The sequence below is a fragment of the Euprymna scolopes genome, chromosome 13, assembly GCF_053919585.1.
Source record: "Euprymna scolopes isolate OS-2025 chromosome 13, ASM5391958v1, whole genome shotgun sequence".
Classification (NCBI taxonomy): Eukaryota; Metazoa; Mollusca; class Cephalopoda; order Sepiida; family Sepiolidae; genus Euprymna; species Euprymna scolopes.
The window spans coordinates 121,265,854-121,288,086 of record NC_136494.1 but is presented as its reverse complement, the minus strand read 5'-3'; the positions used below and the strand labels follow the sequence as shown (position 1 = coordinate 121,288,086).

The 22,233-nt window shown below is 36.7% G+C and overlaps 1 protein-coding gene across 10 annotated transcripts in view; it reads right to left on the bottom strand.

Annotated features, from left to right (window-relative positions):
• LOC145292174 (uncharacterized) overlaps nt 1–22,233 on the bottom strand; it is an 806,320-nt gene that overhangs the window by 521,042 nt on the left and 263,045 nt on the right. For all 10 annotated transcript variants that reach the window (XM_080138436.1, XM_080138439.1, XM_080138442.1 and 7 more), the window contains one exon: nt 20,499–20,979. In XM_080138436.1, the coding sequence (XP_079994562.1) occupies nt 20,499–20,623 (125 nt within the window). In that variant the 5' untranslated portion in view covers nt 20,624–20,979. The remainder of the gene's footprint in view (nt 1–20,498; nt 20,980–22,233) is intronic.

Genomic DNA, 22,233 nt, shown 5'->3' with positions numbered 1-22,233 from the left:
GTTTCGTCTGGGCTGACGTTACCCGCCTGATAGTCAGGAACCCGAACCTTGGATTAACCACTAAGGAGGCTGTCCTATCAGCAGGTGTAAAGTACTGGGCTGCTGTATTGCCATTTGGTGAATGGAGTCTGGACCATGCAGTAGTTTCTGGTGGGGCCTCTCGATGCCATACTAGTGGGTAATTATTACGGCTTTACCTTATCATGTGGCACAAAAAAATTCCTGTCTTTCTCTCTCTTACTTTCCCTCTCTGTCCTACTCTAAGTCTGTCGACCTGTTCCAGAAACACCAAAAACTCAACATGACATATCTACCCCCGCAAAAAAAAAACACGAATAAATCTAGAACCCAATCCTCCAATGTAGACCCCTACTACCATGTCTCCTTCTCCAACATCAGGGGTCTACATTCTAACCTTCCAGAGGTTGAAACCCAATTACAGGAGACAAAACCGGACTTACTCTTTCTAAGCGAAACTGGCATAGGGCCGACCACTTCCCTAGATGAGTTCATAATTAAAGGATACTCTTAACATCTAAATCTGACCCCCAAGATCGCCATGGACATGGAATATGCGCCTACATTTAATGAAGAGAGATATCTCCAGAGAAGACCCTAATTTACCTCATATGTGCTTCTGGATCGCACTTGCTCACACCACTGCATTTATATTTGCCCTCTATCGCCCCCACAACAGCAGGGTTACTGTCTTTAAGAGTATATCTGAGAAAATTGACCTCATTCTGTCTGCTCATCCTTCGGCTACCATTTACATTTGCGGTGACTTCAATGTCCAAAATGTGGAATGGCTGACCCATTCAAATAAGACAGATGATGAAGGGAGGTTCTGTCATGATTTTGCCATTGCTTATGACCTCACTCAGATTGTTCACGAACCCACCCATGTGCCCGATACTACCGGTCAGTATGCAAGCCTTCTAGACCTTTTCCTCACAACTTCCGCTGAGCTATGTTCATGTTCTGTTCTATCTCCCCTGGAATCCTCTGACCACTCAGTTGTATCAGTTAAGATAAAAAGTTGAATACAATATGTCTTCAGATGTACCTCTGTACAGTACTGTATATCGATACTCTATGGCTGACTGGGATAGCTTCCATACATTCATATCTGATCTACCCCTGCATTCCGTATTTAAAAAGGATGTGTCCTCTATAGTATCAAACCTGACCGAATGGTTACTTGTAGGCATAGACCAATTCATACAATCCAAAAAATTCCAACAAAAACCTAACAGCCAGCCATGGTTCTCCTCAGAATGTGCTGCTGCCACTACACACAAAAATCACTTTTTCCATAGCTACCAACGTAATAGATGTACTGAGACTAAAGCTGCTTTCATGACTGCCAGCAACTACTGTAAAAGAGTAATAAAAAATGCAAGAGAGCTATAAGCTCAGTCCGTTAAATCCAGGTCCAATCCAGGGTAACTTTGCACCCACAACCAGGAAACTTAACCTTATTAGAAACCTAACCCATCGAGCACTTGTTATTTGTTTCCCACCTTTTATTGATTCGGAAATTGACAACATTAAGAGGATTTTCATTCTGAGCGGATATTCGCCTTCATTAGCTGAAGTTATTAATAAGAAAATTCAATCCTTTTCTGAGCTACCAAAATAATGTCCATCTAGACTCCCGGTATACCTTAAGTTACCCTGGATTGGACCTGAAGGCCAACTTATTGGTGATAAGATTTCTTCTCTGGTTTCTTCTAATTTTGGTGATCTATCCCTCCGAATTGCTTTTTCCACAAAATCCTCCTTTCCCTCTTTTCGTAAGGATGTCTTGCCTATCTCTCAATCAAGCAATATTGTTTACAAATTTCAATGTCGGTGTGGTGCCGTCTATATAAGCAAGACTACCCAGCGTCTTCAGGTCAGAATCGCCCAACATGTTCAACCTACTACCAGAAGGTCTCAATCGGTAGAATCGTCCATCGGCCAACACTTAGTCGATAAAAAGGATTGTAGTCTTGCATTCTCTTCGGAGTGTTTTTCTGTTTTGAACCGAGGACGTACAAAGTTCCACCTGTCTATCCTCGAGGCACTTGCCATCATTTCCAGCCCCCCTGCTTTGTGCTTCAATTAGTTTTTTTTTTTTTTTAACCTCCTCTCCGCTCTTACTCCATTCCACTACCTAATATTCTAAAAATAAAAAATCATTTTTCAGACATATACACTTGAAAAGTTAATCTGAACGAAAAGCACTCCGGGTGTATTTTAGCGATCTCGTTTTTAATCGACTTATTTATTTTACTGAATTATACATTTATTACACGTAACTTCCCCCATTTTTTTTTCTTTTCCTCGCCCCGTTTTTCATCTTATTTTAGTCGACTGAATTTCCGCTATGGTTCATTTCTTTACAATATATATATATATATATATATATATATATATATATATATATATATATATATATATATATATATATATATATTGTAAAGAAATGAACCATATATATATATATATATATATATATATATATATAAATAATTGAATAATGACAATAATAAGTGTAATAATACTATTTAAGAACTATTCTATGGTATGTTAATTAGAATTATAAAGGAATAAAGATGCATAAAAATGAATTTGGTATATATAGCCTCGTAACTCGTTTATCTTATTTTATTTTTGAAGTCCCCACATTCCATGAGAGATAATACTGTCAATGAGGGAACAATTGCTGGTTTCTTGGTTAGAATCTATACCATCTAACACTTATTGTTGGCAAGTTTTTAACTTTTAAGTCCTATTTTTAGCTTCTTACATCAAGTGATTTCACACCTAGTCCGGAGCGATTTCTATTAAAATATATATATAAAATATAGTGATCTACAGTCAGGGATTTTGTTGTTTACAACTCCCTATTATAGCCAGACGCAGCCATTTCAAAACCGAAACTATGATTACTGTAGTTAGGCATCTTAGCTCTGCACCAATAAATCACCTGCTGACGGTAAGAAAATAAAGTTTGTTTTTAAGTACACACAAGGAGAGGGGCTTCAAAAGTCAGTATAGACTTGTTTAGTTTTAATTTATTTAATCTATTTGTGTAAGTATTGTGTATGCTGGCTATTAATGTCACTCATGAACAAAGAAATGGGAGGTATTCTAAAGAAAAGTACGAGAAAAATGCAAACCCTGTGATTCGGCGTAGAAAAGGAATTTGACTCGGATCTTTTAAACACGTCTGATTTGAAGCAACCGGTTCAGAGGTTAATGCATCAAAATCTTGATGGTCTAGGACGTATATGACTTGGTACAAATATCATAAGAGTTTCGTGGACATTTGTGAACGACACTCGTGAACAAGTCAAAGTCTATGAACAATGAGAATAGTCTTACATTGCTTAATACGTCAATTAAAATGGAAGCCATTCCGCTTTCAATAACTGTTATGCTATCCTTCGAGAGGATGCCCCATGCGCCTGTCAGTTGCAGTTTCATGAAATGATGTGTGACCAATGTCAACAATATCAATAGTGAACTTCTGACACAGGTTGTTTGACCTTTTGGCTATGATACAACTGTAATATACAGTGTAATCACGTTAACAGACTGATTCTTGTGAGATCATTGAAGTTAAGCAGTGCTGAGACCTGGCTAGTACCAGATAAGTGACTATTTTAGAATATTAGATACTGTATGGATTTGGGCATGTATAAGTCATCAGCTGAACACACTTGCCCTGCACAGTTCTAGGTGACCCTAGGGCAAAGTGAAGCACCTGTTAGTCTCCTTCTGATATTTTGCAATTACCATTACCATGTAGGATGAAGATGAAGCTCCTTGGTCATGGTAAGAGAAGGAAATTCTGATGAGAAAAATCATTCGCCCTGTAAAGCAATCTTCTAGTCACAAACAAAATACTCACTTCTAATTTTTCATAAGTCAACATGGAAATGGTAAGGCGTAAAAAACTGTCATGAGAATGCTTACTGAAGGCAAGTCGTATTTACAAATGTTTGTGTTCAGTCACATTATATGTCACATTAAAGTTTGAAATAGAATTTTGAACACTAATCGCACAGATAAAATGACACCCACAAAGAGAGGATGAAAGAAGTTAATCCATGCAGTTATATAAGAAGCTTTGTATGTCGGATGTCTCTGTTTACTTGCGTCTGCACCAGAGCAGTGTTTGACAAAAGTTTGGCTTTCAATGTGGGTTGAGACAAAAGTAAAAATTATCTCAGTCTAGAAGAATGTCTCCTTCACTGACAGAACAGAAAAAATGAAGTACAGTATCAGAACAGATAATATATTTTGCTCATTGTCAAAAAGATCAAGAAATGTTCGCCTGTCTGTCAGAAAATTGACATGATACAAAGTGGAACAATAAAATTGTCGCCCTAGATACGACAACATGATTCCATTTCCGTTTTATGAACACCGGTTTTCTTTTTATTTGTGCAAACTATCTACTAGTTGGCCAGTTATGTACAAATCCCCAAAGCGAAAGGAGCCTTCCATCATGTCTGAAAGTGACACAATGTTCAACGAGTGAGATCAGAGAGGCGCCGCTGTACAACTCATGCTCTCTACCGATCCAAGTTATGACAACAGGACCATTGCCAGCACCCTCAAAATGCAAATCCGATTGGTTCAACGCTTGGGGGACACAGCTCAATTATGTTTCTGGCCACGGTTATTGACTTTAGCACGGTTTCAAGTGAGGGCCACATCATGCCACCTCATATCTTTGAAGTCGACTTGAACGTCAACACCTAAGTGTACCTAGATGTGCTGAAGAGTCTGATGATCCCCTGATGCAATCAGGTGGCTGCTGGTAGACCCTGAGTGTAGCAGCAGAACTTGACGATGGCACACAAGTCCAAGGAGACCCAGGCTTGGCTACAGAAGGAGTGCTCTTACTGTCCCCCCTACTCTCCGATCTGAACCTGCTGGACTACTTCATTTGGTCATATGTCGAGAACATCACCAACATGACCTCTTACAACATCAAAACCATCTGACTGCCACCACCCACTGAGTATTCGCTGAGTACCCATTGGTGCTTGATGAAAAGGCATACTCCCAGTTCCATATCTGTATCGAGGCAGTGATTGAGGCTGAAGGCAGCTACCTTGAACAGCTCTACTACATAATCAAGTTAACGGAATTGATTTTTCAATGAAAGCTGTAGTATTGTTTTCTTTAGGGCGACAAATTTATCGCTTCATCTTATATTTAATCGCTAAAAGTTTATTTGATACTCCAAAGCATTTCTATAATAAGCTCTGCCCGTCTGTTGCAATATTTTTTATCATACTATAAGGGTATAATCACAAAGATTTGGACGATTATATTTATGGCCAGCAGTGATAGTAACGAACCAATATGTGACCAGAATCACTGTATAAAATATACTGAATCTTTGGAATTCTTCAGTCATCGTTTTTCGTCTTGACAGAATAAAGGAACTACGCTCTGCTGATCCTGGCTGGTTACTAAATACTACTATTTTTTATTATCTGAGATTCTTTACAATTCAAAGCTTCTCTGACTTAATGGATACTGCCAAATTTTGTTTGGAACAACTTCATTTACTATTCCTAAAATGGATACTTTTCTTTTCTCTACGACATAGATTTTTTTTGGCCATCCTTTTTTTTAAAATTATTTTTTCTATTACAGGAATGAAGCTTCACTGAAGACTTGTTTAAATTAGCATTTTAGATGGTCTCTCACATTTAAGTTTTAAATAACATTTTAGATACGTCTGCACATTTCTATAAAAGGTTTCGTCCGTCCAGCGATCTATCACACTCAATCTAGAAATAGCATTTCCATCGCTCATTGCACAGAGTGAATGGATGTATCTTTAAAATATCTGTTAAATACTTATTAAATTCAGCCAAGGTCATTTCTCTTATTTTCAGCCATGTTTTTCTTTCTAATCCTCCCTAATTTTTTAAAAGCATTTTTGTTTTACATAATATTACCCATTGTGATAGCGTCCGATTAGCAGACTCGCCTAAACAAAGAAGTTCCTTAAAACGCGCTCAAGATAACACCACGGGGAATCGTGCAGGTTGTAGTTGGTCTTTTCAGGGCTAACAGTCGACAAAACACACGAAGTAGTGTTGGAATGTCCGACCGATATTGCAATAAAAAATAATCTGGGCCATGTCACAATATGAAAAGATGAATTATACGCTTGAAGTCGACAATTGCAAGGATGGTAAGATATGAGAAGGTGAGGAGGTTTTCATTTTAATTTATTATTCTAAAAATATTAAGATATCAGAAGGTAACCCGAACACACACACGGTTTGGTTTGTCGTTTTATGGCATATCAGCACCATAGTTATTCAAGTCGCAAATAAATACTCGTCGTAAATGACAACAGCTAAGACACAACAAAGGCACGACAAGACACAAAAAGGCACGACAAGACACAACAAAGGCACGACAAGACACAAAAAGGCATTATGGCACAACAACGGTCTTTATTTTGATTTTTAAAACGAAAAGAAAAATATTTGTATACGTTTTAAAAATTGTGTGTGTGTGTGTTTTTTTATAGTAAACATTTTGTTTTTATTTTAGGGAACATTTGGTTCATATTTCGCTCATATTTAAAAAAAAAATTCAACCTTAGTCTAAAAATATGCTTGATTTTTACAAAGATTTTACCCCCCCCAAAAAAACAGCCTGGCAGTCCGTTTGAATCAAAATTGGTTGTTTATGTTGTTTTTGACATAAAAATCTCAGATTGCTCGAATGACGTGCTTAAATATTACCCGAATAGAGAATGAAGAGGAGAAATTTGTCGTGCCTTAATTTGCGGCGTTTTGATTTGCCGTACATAAATAGTAAACCTCTCATAAATGACGCACTTGTATAGAATACTGTCCTTGGTCGACTCTAGTATCTTCAATAAATTCGGAGCAATTCTAATAAACAACCCACACGTTTACGACGCATTACTTACGGCATTATAAGTTTTAGAATAAGCATTTTGAAATTCATATTGTTAGGTACAATTTTAAATACCTGTACGAATTGGTCTGGAAACTTATGAATAGAATAGCCGATGCTCAAAATGTATAAACATTTTGACCCCTCCCTTTATTTAAAAAATTACCAAGAATCAGGGAATTAACTAATTTTCATAAAATTTTCAGCATTTATCAAATAATGATCACGAAATATAGTGAACCCATTATTTTTATTTGAATCTTAGTGGAAATATATTATGTTGGTTTAAACAAAAACACGCTTACTAAAGTTACGGTTTTCAGTCGTAAAAAAAATGAATGAATTTATTTTTGCTTTTTTTTTTAAATGAAAATAGGGAATCGTAAATTGTAGCAATAAAAAGAAAACTTTTTTTTTCAAGAACATTATGAAAAAAAAAAATAAAAAAAATAAAATCCGTATTAATGAATTCGATATAACTCGATACCTTCCACCAACTATCTGGCGTCATTTACAGACAGTCTTTTGACTTTCTGACATTTTGGGCTTCTATAGAATCCATTCTTAGACGACTTCGTTTTGTTTTGGTTTGTGCGAAGGCAGAATCTTTTGCTTTGGGAGACTAATTAAGCTACAAATAAACAAGATGTTTTTTTCTTTATTTAATTCGATATCTTAGGACTTTACTAATTATCTTTAAAATGGACTGGAAAACTAATATTTATCTTTCAAATAATTTTTTTAAATGAATTTATTTAACTTCAAAATTTAGCTGAATTTGTCAGCTTCCAAACGTCGCTGTGAAAACATTTTTCATTATAACCTTTTTTTCACGTGTACAAATTTTTAGAATCAGCATTGTGAAATTCATATTGTTAAAAACAATTTTAAATACATGTACAAAACAGTTTGGAAAATTATTGAAAACATCTCGTACAAAAAAAGCTGGAATTTTACGGCGCTAGTTTTAGTATGAAGATTAGCAGCTCTTTTTTAAACAACAATATGTAGTTACAGGAAATATTGGCGGAAAAATAGGGGAACATAGTTTTGAAAGCCGATATATCATAATTTTTTTTTCTAAGTTTCCGACTACTTTTTGATTGTACGAGTGGGGTGCAATAAGTAATGTCCCTGACCCACTTCCCATAGCAGTAGAGTAACGAAACTTGGCACAGTTATTAGTCATAGGAACAGCCCAGAGTAATACATTTCTCTCATCGTTTGATGCAGCTCTGAAGACCGTTTTTGTAGAACACCCCAGGCCAGGTTGGTCCTCCAGCAACGACGTGACTTCAGAAATCAAGGCTGCATGATCTGGGAAATGCTTTCCTTTCAAAAACAACTTCATGGTTGGGAAGAGTTAAAAGTCAGAGGGTGCAAGGACAGGAGAGTAGGGAGGATGGGCAAATGTAATAAGTCTTCAGACATACTTCTCCACCGTACTGTATACCGATACCCTATGGCTGACGGGGATAGCTTCTGTACATTCATATCTGATCTACCTCTCCATTCCATGTTTAAAAAGGATGTGTCCTCTATAGTATCAGACCTGACCGAATGGTTAATTGTAGGCATAGACCGATTCATACAATCCAAAAATTCCAACAAAAACCCAACAGCCAGCCATGGTTCTCCCCAGAATGTGTTGCTGCCATTGCGCACAGAAATCACTTTTTCCATAGCTACCAACGTAATAGATGCACTGAAACTTAAGCTGCTTTCAGGACCGCCAGCAACCACTGTAAAAGAGTAATAAAAAGTGTAAGAGAGCTATATGCTCAATCTGTTAAATCCAAAGGAGCTGAGGAGCGGCTTGGTTCCCACCAGTTTTGGCAAATAGCAAATAGGATCCCGAACAGAAGCATGCATTCTATCCCAAAAATTATCAATGGACCAGAGGTCATCTCGTCAGCATCCGACAAGGCCAAACTATTTGCCAAGAACTTTGCAGTCAATTCTACCCTTTACGAAAAAGGCCATCAACTCCCCATATTTCCTCCTATAACACACAACACGCTAGGTAACATACAAATATCTGTCCATGAGGTCGCCAAGCTAATCAAGAACCTTGATTCCAGTAAAGCAACTTGCCCTGACGGTATTCCAATTACAGTGTTAAAAAAGCTTAAACCTGAACTTGCCCCCATACTTACAAAACTGCTTAAGCGTTGCCTTAAGGAGAAGTGCTTTCCAACACCTTGGAAAACCTCATCAGTATGCCTTGTATTTAAGAATTCAGGTGATAAGTCATCTCCCTCTCAGTACAGACCAATAAACCTCCTGTGTGTCATGAGTAAGTTGCTGGAATCCATATTAAACAGAGAAGTAGTCAACTACCTCAGCAGAAATAACCTTCTTAGTGACATGCAATATGGTTTCCGCTCTGCTAGATCTACAGCAGATGTGCTAACGGTTATATATCATAGGATTAGCAAATCTCTTGACAAAGGCTTCATTTCTAGGGCAATTGCTCTTGATATATCAAAGGCCTTCAATAAGGTATGGCATAAAGGCCTACTTCACAAGATTTCCAGCTACGGTATAACTGGAAATGCTTTCTCAATCATTAAATCATTTCTCTCTGATAGGCTTATAAGAATAGTGGTTGATGGGCAGAAATCAGAGGCCCACAGTATTAATGCTGAAGTCCCTCAGGGGTCCATCCTGGGCCCAACTCTCTTCCTGATCTACATTAATGATCTCCCAAAACGCATACTTAAGTCATTTGTTGACATCTATGCTGATGACACGACCATCTATGGCAACAGATCAAAGGCCGTAAATGACAATGTTCTCTCTGATTCTCTCTCCTCAGATCTTGAGCGCATGGTACAGTGGGAGAAGAGGTGGCTGGTTACTTTAATGCATCTAAAACCAAACTTCTATCTTTACATCATTAACGCTCTTATCCCCATCTGGCATCAATCGAAATGGATGGCTCTCGTCTAGGGGATAAGCTTCTGGGTTTGATCTTTACTCCTGATCTGAAATGGAACACATATATCAAGTCTGTGGCCAAGGTCGCTGGGAAAATGGTGGGATCCTTCTACTGCTCCAGAAGATATTTCACTGCTGATGCAATTCCCTATCTATATAAAAACCAAGTACGTCCAAAGATGGAGTACTGCTGCCACATCTGGGCAGGAGCTGCTAAAAACAGCCTATCCTACCTTGACAGAGTACAAAATAGGTTTCGTGGCTTAGTGGGGGATGCCCTTTTCTCTTCCCTGCAATCTCTCTTCCACAGAAGAGATTTTGCGAGCCTATCTTTGTTTTATCGTTATTTCCATGGCAAGTGCTCGTCTGAGTTTCAATCTCTGGTCCCCCCTAGCCAATCTTTCACGAAAAACACCCATCTAGTTGAAACCACTGTCAATAATTTTCCCCACTCTTTATCTGTGCCTAAATCAAAACGTAGATTCCATGAACAAAGCTTCTTTCTTAGATGCATGCCTGTGAAACTCTCTTCTGCTTGCCTGTTTCCCTTCCGATTTCAACTTGGACGTCTTCAAGTCCAACACAAACAAATTTCTGATGAACCGCCTCCTTAAGTAATGACACTTTATCAAATCTCCAATACTATTACTATGATACTATCCCATTGATTACTGTACACACAATAACCCTTATTCCCGAATGGCTTCTGGGCCTTGATAAGTGATTACCTCCATGTAAAAAAAAATTTCATAACCACACGCCAGTGCTTCTGATCTGGCGACATGCGAGTTGTGGACCGGAGCGTTGTCCTGCAGGAGGAGGGTACCTTTGCTGATCTTGACTCGCCTCTTGATTTTGATAGCTTCCCATAATTTCCTCAAAAGTGAAGCATAATAGACTCCTGTAATTGTGGTACTCTTTGCCAGGAAATCTGTCATCACTACTCCGTTCTGGTCCCAGAAGACTGTGAGCATGACCTTGCCAGTGGAGGGCTGCACTCTTGTCTTCTTTGGAGGTGGTGAGTCCAAGTGCTTTCACTGCATTGACTGGGCTTTGGTCTCTGGATCATAATGATGGACCCAGGTTTCATCCTGTGTAATCAGTCTTTTGAAAAACTTTGACTCATCTTCTTGGCACATCTCCAAATTCATCCTCGAGCACTCGACACGCTCTTGCTTCTGGAATGGTGTGAGCAACCTGGGAATCCATCTGGCAGACACCTTATGCATATGCGAATGGTCATGAATGATAGCTTCCACAGACCCTGTACTAATCTTGACATCTTGGGCTATTTGGCGAATAGTAATGCGCCGATCTTCCAAAATGGCAGCCTCAACTTGACGGACAGATGCCTCATCCCGGTCTGGGAGCTGTTTCCACAGACTTTCGGCCATGTTTGAATTCACGATGCCAGCGTTTTACAAGGTCATATGATGGGGCATTATCACCATAAGTTTCTTTCATTTCATCAAAAGTCTCCTGTGGTGTGCGTCCTTTCAAATACAAAAACCGGATCACTGCTCGACATTCAACAGGCTCCATTTCACACCTGACTCAGTTCAAACACCTGTAAAACAGAAACCACAATTAGTTCAGAGCTGTAATTTGCCACATAACCCGTAGAGATATAAATCATTGCACATGCAAAATTTCAGCGAGATCAGACAACTGGAAGTGGGTCATGGGCATTACTTATTGCACGCCCCTCGTATTTGATAGATTAAATACTAAATTTAATTTTCAAAAGTTAAAAAAAATATTTACAAATATTTTCTCATAAATAATAAAAAAATAAAATAAATATAACATTAGCCCGTTCGTAAAAAAAAAAAACCTGAGGAAATATATTAAGATTTGGTAATACAATTGTTTTTAATGACTTCCTACGCATAGATTTCTTCCCCCCGCCATTTTTATTAAAACCGACAAGCGATGGAACCTAAAGCAGCCAGAATTATTTTTGTGTCCTGAAGAAAAGTTTTAGAGTATGCTCGATCTAATATTTAATCATGGTTGTCATCAATTAAGCTTTTTAATTAACAATTACGTTCTCTTACTATTAGACAACCTATGATCTACTATTGCCACATTTAGGCGAGTGAATCTCTGTACCATTTGAGGGTTCTCAATAAGATACAGAAACGTATCTGCAATTTCATTGAACCCCACCCTTTCTTTTTTACACCCCCATCACTCTAACATATGTTATGTTGCTCGTCTCACCCTTCTACAAATACTATAACTGCATATACTCTTCAGAATTGTTTGATTTATTCCCTACTTCCTTTGTTCCAGCTCGTTTAACTCGTTGGTCGAGTGGTCTTCACCAATTCGCTGTTTTGATACTTCATTGTATTACAGCTTCCTATTCCAATAGCTCCTTTCCTAGAACTGCAGACTTATGGAACTCTCTTCTTGCTGGGTTTTTTTCTTTTACCCACATACATATTAGCCTGGGTCTTGAAAAGACTACGGCCAACAGGCAGCTCTTGTCTTCGTATTATTTGGATTCTTCGGACTGCTGTTCTCATTTTGAGTGTTATTTTCATAACGTTTCGATCGATGTAACCTCCAGCCTTATTCAAAGCCACCTTGTCCACAAAGATCAATAGTGCAGTGGTTAGAGTACTTGGAGAAATCAATTGTAAAAGTGATATTCTTCTAAAAGTTGAAGGTTCAATTTTCAGAGTGGGCGACCAAAAAATCCAATTGCGAATTAATAGGACCTCTATCCTTCAAGGTTGATGGAACAAGAACATGCTACTCTCGTGAAGTATATAACGGGCTCCGTTCGAAATTCCGTCCAAATCCTCAAGTTCGACAGAAACATTCTTGAGTTCGACAAGATACACCTGAAGAAGGTTGGAGATTACATCGATGGAAATGTTGTGAAAATGACACTCAAGATGAGAACAGTAGTCTGAAGAATCCAAATAACACGAATAACTAATCCTCATCTCAAAAATTCAGAAACGTAATCTCCTGTCTTTACGATAAACACCTTTGGTTAATGTTAGCTTATTAGAAGTGGCTTTCCACCTTGTCTAGATCTATTGCCATAAAAAGAAAGAAAAAAAAAAGAAAGAAACAGAAAACGGTATTGTTGTTTTGTTGTAGAAATTCCAAAGCCGAACGAGTTGATTTCCCCCAGGAATGTCATTAATAAATGAACCCACAGAGCAGAAGGTCTGTGTTTATTGAACCGGATTACGCTTTCTGATACGCATCACAGCAGCATTAATAAAGGATGAAGACAGGATGACATTTAAGCATTCCATTCAGTTAATGTACAAACAAAAATCTATTTAATATCTCATGGCTGCCATATTGTTAGTTTAATTAAAACACAATATTCATCGATATATTAGTTAGATTCGGACAAATCATACAGTGTTTTGAATACATGTAATAAAATTAGTTCTGTGCACCACGTAATATATCTACACACACACACACACACACACACACACACACACACACACACACACACACACGCACACACACACACACACACACACACACATATATATACTAATATTGTCGGTGTATATCCGGAACGGTCTCTACCGAACTACTATGTCAATTTTTAGTCTACAGACTTGAAACTTGGTTTAAAAGGAATTCACACATATGAACAAATTCGATTTCGTTTTTAACCGGTAAAAACAGCTGCTAAAGGTTCAAAATTAAAAAAAAAAATGGAATTTAGCAGGTGTAAGTCGACGTAAAGTTCTTCTTTATGCATGCGGAAATATACACTAATATCAGTTGATTTTTAGAATTTTGATATCCATCTGTTCGTGGTTCAAATAGTACAGAATAAAGTTGGAGTGCTAGATGTTTTGGTTTCGAATCCAAATCATATTTTTTTACTTTTGAAATCACTACTATATATTGGGTACAATAAACACATCAACAAATGCAATGCCTCCGTTCAGTCCCAAGAAACAATGGATACTCGCTGCGTGTGTAATTGTGAAACAAGGGTTGCGCAATCTCAACCACACCTCTCTTAAATCGGCACTGCTTGAGTCCAGTGGCAAGAACAAGTCCAAGGCAACTAAACAATGCTGAGATAAGCGGAGAGCACATACAGCACCTAAAATTCCAAAATAGTCACCCATTATATCAGACTCAAAGTTGCTTAAATCCAGTGATCTAACAGGAACCAGTGTGTCAACGTGATCATGCCATATATAATCTATAGAACATTAGCTCTATAATAACAAATATGAAATCTACAAGAATTAAAATATACTAGTTAAGCGTAATCTATGACTGGGCCACGCCGGGCACACACTACTATACATTGGGTACAATGTAATAATCAACAGAAAATTGGGTCTCTAATAATAAATACGCAATCGGCACAAATTAAAATGCCGTATTTAAGCGTATTTATGATTGGACAATGCCGGGTGGTTTGCTAATATATGAAAGTAACTATGACTGTGTGTGTGCAGAACGGTCTCTACCAAACTGCTCTGTCAATTCTTGGTCTACGAACTTGAAACTTGATATATAAGGGATTCGGACCTGTGGAACAAATTCGATGTCGTTTTTAGCCGTTAAAAATAGCTGCTGGAACTGGAACAAAATTGGAATTTAGCAGGCGTAAGTGTATTAAACGTGTGCTTTCTATACATGCGCAAATATAAATTACATTAATTTTTAAAGTTTTTTTTATTCATATGGACTTATCTTAGATGGTAAAGAATAACGCTGGAAAAGTACATGTTTTTGTTTCGATTCTAGCTGATGGCACTCAAATCATATTTCTTTTAACTTTTGAAATCACTAGTATACATTGAGTATAATATCAACAGAGAATTGGCTCTCTAATAATAATAAATACGAAATCTCCATGAATTAAAATATCATATTTAAGCGTATTGTACGACCGAGCAACGCCAGGCTGACTGCTTGTTAAAACAATAAAGCTGACGATAGAAATTATCGGAATTAGTGCACTTTCGTAATTTGTACTTTCATATATTTTATTTTTTTTATTAATGCCGATTTATTTTTTGCATATTAACCAGTCGCGTTTTTCAAGGTTAAAAGTCACTCAAAGAAAAGTATTAATAAAAGAATAGTACGTGGAAAAATCTTGCTGTTTTTATACGTATTCTGTTTTTTGGTTTTGTTTTTGCTAATCAAATAATTATTTGATGTCACTGTTTAGTTTAAAGCCTCGATTTTTCCATAGAGACTAAATTTTATATTTTCATTCGTACGTTACTTTTCAAATCTTCATAGTAATAATAACGCCACGACAGTATTCAGTAGTGGTTAATAGCTGGTGAAAGAAAATAATTCAGACTATATATATATATATATATATATATATATATATATATATATATATATATATATATATATATATATATATAATCATCCACATAAAGTACTGTTTCGCTGTATCACAGCTTATCAATGAGGCTAGACCAGCAACTACCTCAAGCCAGGATTGAAACTCGACCGCCCGGGTGGCAGTCAGCGCTTCTCGCCATTACGCTGCTGACATGGCTATGCGAATGTGTAAACATTGTCCAAACGCCTAAGCTCTATTTGTTTACACAAAAAGCATTACTTTTTACGCTAGCGGCAGTTTGTTATTTCACCCCCCCCAATATGCTCAACCCAAGATAGGGAGCATTCATAATCACCCACATACACCACTGTTTCGCTGTATCATAGCTCATCAGTGTATATATATATATATATATATATATATATATATATATATACATATATATTTATATATATATATATATATATATATATGCTCTTTGTATAAACAAATGGAGCTTAGGCGTTTGAACAATGTTTGAACATCGGTAATTGTATCGGAATTGGGAAAATATTGGAATACACACACACACACACACACACATACACACACACACACACACATATATATATATATTAAATCTTGAGAAAGAGCGTGTTACTTCAATCTATCTAAAGAGGTTTGGTTCAGAAATAAATGACACATGGAAACGCAACCACACAAAAATATACACAAAGATAGGGAAACATAAATACATAGAAATACGCTAAATGCACACATACCCCACCCACTCACACACAAAAACACATCCACAATAAAAGTATGTAAATATTCGATTCAAGAACCTGAATTATAAGGATAACACGCAATCGTTAAGTTTTAATATTTTTCTAGAGAGAGAAGAATGAGGTTGTGTCACCTTCAAAGTAATAGAAACTCTAAATTTTTAACACGCGTTTTAGTACCTCTGCTCACGCTGGCAAGTCATTGGCAATGAAAAGACTTCAAAAACTAAGTCAATCACCCAATTAGGTGTTTTTATGAATTTATTTGCAAAGTTCTCTAATCAGGTTAAAAAATCTCCAATGACCTAATGATGTATCTAATTTATCTATCTATCTATATCAAAGTGACTTTGTATGTGTGTGTGTGTGTGTGTGTGTGTGTGTGTGTGCACACGGAGCGGTCTCTACAAATTACTCAATTAATCTTTGGTCTATTACAGACTTGAATCTTAATATATAGGGGACTAGCTGGACGCCCGGCGTTGTCTGGTCATACAATATGCTTAAACATAATATTTTAATTTTATTTATGTATTATTATAGATCCAATCGTCTATTGAATATTATATATTACGAGGAATAATTTGCCTGGTAGACTAATTCGCAAAAAAAAAATAAAATAATAAAATAAAATTAAAAAAAAAAATAAATAAAAAATAATTAAAAAAAATAATAATAAAATAAGTAAAAAAAAAATAATAATGATAATGTCGTTCATCAAATTCCGTCTGTGTTTGTTTACAATATCAGGTCAGCTGATATTTGGGCTTGACGAAATTAAGAATAATCTTTCTTCTCCTGTAGATAAAAAGAAAAATTTTACAGCGGGTATATTTTACGTTACGCTGGATATATTTTATTGTACACCGGCCAAGATTACACGAGCGTAACGTAAAATATTCTTCTGTAAAAATTCTTTTTTTATCTATAAGAGAAGAAAGACTATTTTTAAGATCGGTTTTTTTTTTTCGATTTTCGATACTTATCGGAGGAATTTCTGTACAAAACATATCTAAGAACTCTGCCAGACATATACATTAGCTTTGTATGCAATTTGCAAAAGATAGGCTCGGTCGTTTCGGAATCTATAAGGAAGGAACTCAAACACCTACAAAGTGACTTTTATATAATAGTAGAGATTCGAACTGAGAGGTCGATGGAAAAATTGCAACTTAGCAGACATAAGTCGACTTAATGTGCTCCTCTACGCATGCATAAATATACATTTATGCAATAAACTGCAATAAAATTTAAAATTTGGATATCCATCTGTCTTTATGTCATGTAGTATTATTTTGGTTTCGATTCTAGCTTATTGCCTTGAAATTGTATTTTTTAGACTTTGAAATCATTAATATATTTTGCGTACAGCATAATAATCAACAGAAAATTGGCCCCATAACAATAAATACATAAATTAAAATATATTTCAGCGTATTTTACGACCGGGCAGCGCCAGGCGGCCTGCTAGTATGATATATTTGAGAAATTGGCCGTAGTGAAGTGGATACTGATGTGAACTGATGATCTGAACGTGCCAAGTTCGAATCTTCTCGATTCAATATTTTCACTATGGATGTTAGACTTCACATAGTCTATCCATAAAAACCTGATTCTGGAATCATCTGGAGAAACAAATGCCAACAATAAAAACCGTACCATTCCCATTCATATGAACATATGTTTATATGATACCAGCAGGTTTAACCGACGTTAACCGGTACAAAATTGTAACATATTTCTATTAAAACTCTATCCCTCTAATTCCGTCTCTATTTCTCTCTCTCTCTCTTTCTCTCTCTATCCCTCCATCTCTCCCCTCTTTCTTTAATGCCTAGCCTATTACTCTCTCTAGACATACACACACATATCTTTTATATAAATTCATCGAGGAATATGTCGACATTTTCTTACTAAATTGGTACATAAAATGCCTGAAAAGTCGACTCCATAAAAACTTAACAAAAACGAGCCCAATTGAACCTTAAAAATAAATCTTACTAATTTTTATTTAAAATTTTGGACACCCGGGACAACGCCAATAAAATAAATACCGATTTTGTGACCGCTTATTTTATAATTTTTTAACTGGTTATATTACACATATACATACAACAATAGCCGCCCTCTCGGTTTTGAGCGCGGCCACCTAATGTATTTCATATCCCCTCTCTCTTACTCTCCTTTCAAATTATATGTGTCCGTAGGTGACTCTTCAGGCCAGATAAACTGTGACAGATTTTGTCATAGAATTAACACACTCACGAGTGCAAGATAAGTTTTGCACATTTATGCAAATGGATTTTGAGGCCAGCCAAAGATAGGCTCAATTTTCGACATATATCATAGTTAGCATGGTGACTTTGTGGACCCGATGCTGGACCCTTTTCACATTTATGCATCAAACGTTTGTGATGCTGTACTGCAAATGGTTCTATGCTTTCGTGGATCAGTTTACTCCATTTGCCTCTATCTAAAGCCATTTTCCCCATCATTGAACAGATAGTTCAGATGGTTTCAGATAAGACTTTATTGTGTCCTTGAATCTCTTCAGTTTTTATGGATTTCTCTTTCCCTCTCTAATTTCACAATAGAACATGTGATTGGTTGATGATCGTTATCTATATGCCCAATATGACCAACCCATCAGAGATAACTTTTTATTACCATCTTTAAGAGAGAAAAGTGCCTTCTGAAAGATGTTTGAGACTTTAAACTTTTTTGCATGTGGTGTGGTGGTATGTCATGATTGAGGATGAATATTGTGCTTCGTTTTGGCTCTTACCAGACAATGATCCGTCCAACATTCAGCGCTTCTCATAGCTCGAACATAGTGCAGATCTTGTAGATCACACCGACGAACAATAACATAATCTATCATATGCCAGTGTTGTATTTGTTTATTTGACGAAACCACATGTTTCCAATTACGAGATTGTGCTCGTGGCAAAAAATGCAAAAGCCGAATGTCATTGCTGTTTGCATTTCCCAATCCACGTGAGCATAAACATTTCCAAGTTTGAGAATTCCTCCCCACTCTCGAATTCAAATCGCCAAGTAAAATGACTTTATAAGCACCAGGCTATTTAGAAATAGTTGTCTTAGCCGATCATAAGAGAGTATGTTTGTTTTAGAGGAATCCATGGTTGAGGCATAAACCAACACGATTGTGATAAAACGTTTTCACAGATTGTAACGTAAAAAATTATACGTTCTGATTTACCAAATAGAAGTTCCTGCAAGTTTTTTTAAAGAGGAAGAATTTGATGACAAATCCTACACCGCGTTCTCTTGCTTAATCATCAGGTTTCTCCTTTATACAAAAAGTATAACCAGAGTTTGTTTCTGTGAGTTGCAAGACGTGTCTCAGAGATCAGCAATGTGAATGTTATACAGAGAAAATTCTCTGACAAACAGAGCGGTTATGTGGTGTGGCCATTCAAACAACTCATTGTACAGTGGTGTTTGTATATTCCAGCATGCAACTTTTATGTCGACGGCGGTGGAAAACCGATTTGTTTGCTTGTTATTTTTCAACAATGCTAATTTATTGTCCTTAATTTTGTTACCACTAAACGACCAATCACCCAGCTACGACTACTGGCCAGATTTTGAGGCAAAGCATTTATTTGGGATACCTTTAAAATCTCTCCAGAAAGCCAACAGTACTCGCCTAGAAAGGCTGTGTTAACACCTTTAACTTCACCAAATCATGCCTTGCACATCGATAAGACAAATTGAAGCGATGTTAAGGTAAGTTAAGTGTCACCACCATGCACCGAGTTCAAGCTACATGCCCCCAGTTTGTTAGACCTGTATGCGTTGTAAAACGTGTATCGCCAGTGGACTTTGGACTTTAAGTTGAGTGATGTTTGCAAAAATGCATCACAAAAAAGTCAAGGAGGTACTGGTGCGTGAATTTATTTATGGTGAATTGATCTTGCACTGCATGTAATCCACTTTTCGAGTATGGTATAGTGTTCAAGTGGCACATAAAATGAGATGATTAGTCCATACGAGACACTCAGGTTTGATATTTATAGTTTTCCTTCTCCTACATGGATTACCACTACAGTGGGCGTGGGGTCCCAATCCAACCCTGTACAGTTCTTATGTGTTGACCTACGAATTTTTTATATCAGACTTTATTTTGTCTTAAACGAGTTGCTTTCTCTTAAACTGAGGTGCTTCATCTGCCTCTTATAAAAATATACATGCTAGTTGGCTATTAACGTCACAAGGATTCATCTGCCCTTTGAAAAGTATTATCTTTACCTTCTGGGAGACTAGCCATCCTCCTCACCAGACAGAGCTTGTAAGGGAACCAGTTTAGTCGTCAGTGAATGTAGTACTGGGTTAAATGGTACAAATAGACTTGACTATAACATACCACGCGTACATACATACTTCTCTTTATTTATTAGATATGCTGTGAAATTTTTCTTTATCAAGTTCAAATGAGATAGTGATTAAAGCAAGAGATGTCGGAAAAGGTATAATGAATAAAGAAAGAAATAGAACAAACTTACGCTAATCGTGTCCTTTCTTGTTCTCGAAGGTTGAAATCCCTCTGGATAACTTCCAAGATCTTTTCCTTCTCATCCTCGCTAAGATCAGCAAACGCTGAGGAACTTCTCTCTGTTCCTCCTTTCATCTTTTCTGTTTTCAACCACAGATGATAAGTTTTTGTTTTCTATCCTCTAATGAATCCAGTGCGTCATAGTACAAAAAAAAAGGGGGAATTCTCTGAAGTCTTATTCTGACACCGTCATACTGACGCAGTAAATGCAACACGTGTTCTTCCAATTGATACAGCGAATGATACCGTGATCCTGGGTCGACAAATAAAGATCTGATACCCCTTGAAAACCATCCATGATTTGTGATATTTCTTTATGAAATACAAGAGTTTAAAAATGGATTCCGTTGTTTCTGATACTTGGTGTAGATATGTGGATGGATGGACCTGGCACTGTTGGATGGGAACGATCTGTACACGATTAGGATTACCTGAAAAGTATAAAAAAAAAACATACAATTATTTTGAAATCATAAAAAATTGACATATAAATAATTCATTTTCAAATGAAGAACAAAACCGATCCAACCTCCCTCTCTCTAAAACGTAGTTTTGAATGGATACACATATGCGTTTATTTCAATCTTTAGGTGAGTCTTTAAGACATTGATTGAAATGCCCGCTATTAAAATGGTTGTATCATCAAGGCCCTCGTTTCACTGTCAACAAACAAACATTTCATTCCATTCACATTCTTTACTTGTAGTTATTTACTTATTTGGATTTCCACCCAACATCCAAGTGACGTCAGTCAGACGGAACTTTTTAGGGCAATACATTTCAGATACGTTTTTCCAGGGTTTTCTATATAAACCAGTTGTATGCTTACAGTGTCTTTCACATCCCGTTGTATTTAAAAATTCAACGCTTAAACAGTTTTCAAATTAAATTTAATTTGATAAAAATAATTTAATTACATTTTGTACTCCAATGTCTAATATCGGTGAGGAATATCATGGACCGTTTGTGCCGAAGGGATAAGCCATGAAACTGCAGTTAAAAAGTAGGGGAGAAGAGTAAGGGGGAAAGTAGAAAAGAAAATGATGATATTTTTAATGTGGGAATAGGGTTGTGGGTGTACAGTTTTTACACAAATGTCTATGGAGGTATTTTTTGTGAGTTCGAACTCAGCTTGCCAGTTCCATAATAATTTGCATTAGTAAATATTATACAGCAACAACAGCAAAAACAGAAAAAAAAACTCTCGTAAATGACAAGATAGACGGTAGTAAATAAAACGCCCCCCTTTGAGATAGGAAGATCCATTTTTTTTCACATTGGTACTATTATGTAAGTTAACGTAATTGTTTGAGCTTAGCCTTCGATTTCATTCTGAAACCATTTGCACTACTTAAGACTAAACAAAAAGTCCATAGACAAAGTTTCTATCTTAGAACTACGCGTCTATGGAACACAATACCCCGAGGCTACTTCCAGACTGAATATAACATGGTTGTTTTCAAGTCCTATTGTAAAACAGGCACAGAGATGCAACATTGTGGCGATGGGACAGGGGTTGGAGCTTAGATTATTAGATTGAAAACTTTTTTGAATCCTATCCGAGAGAAAGAGGCTAGTATTATATGTACCAGTCCAGATGTGGCAATAATACTCCATGCATAGGCGAATGCTGGCCTTGTAGACGTACAGGGTACTCTCAGGTGTGAGTAGTCGTCTAGATCGAT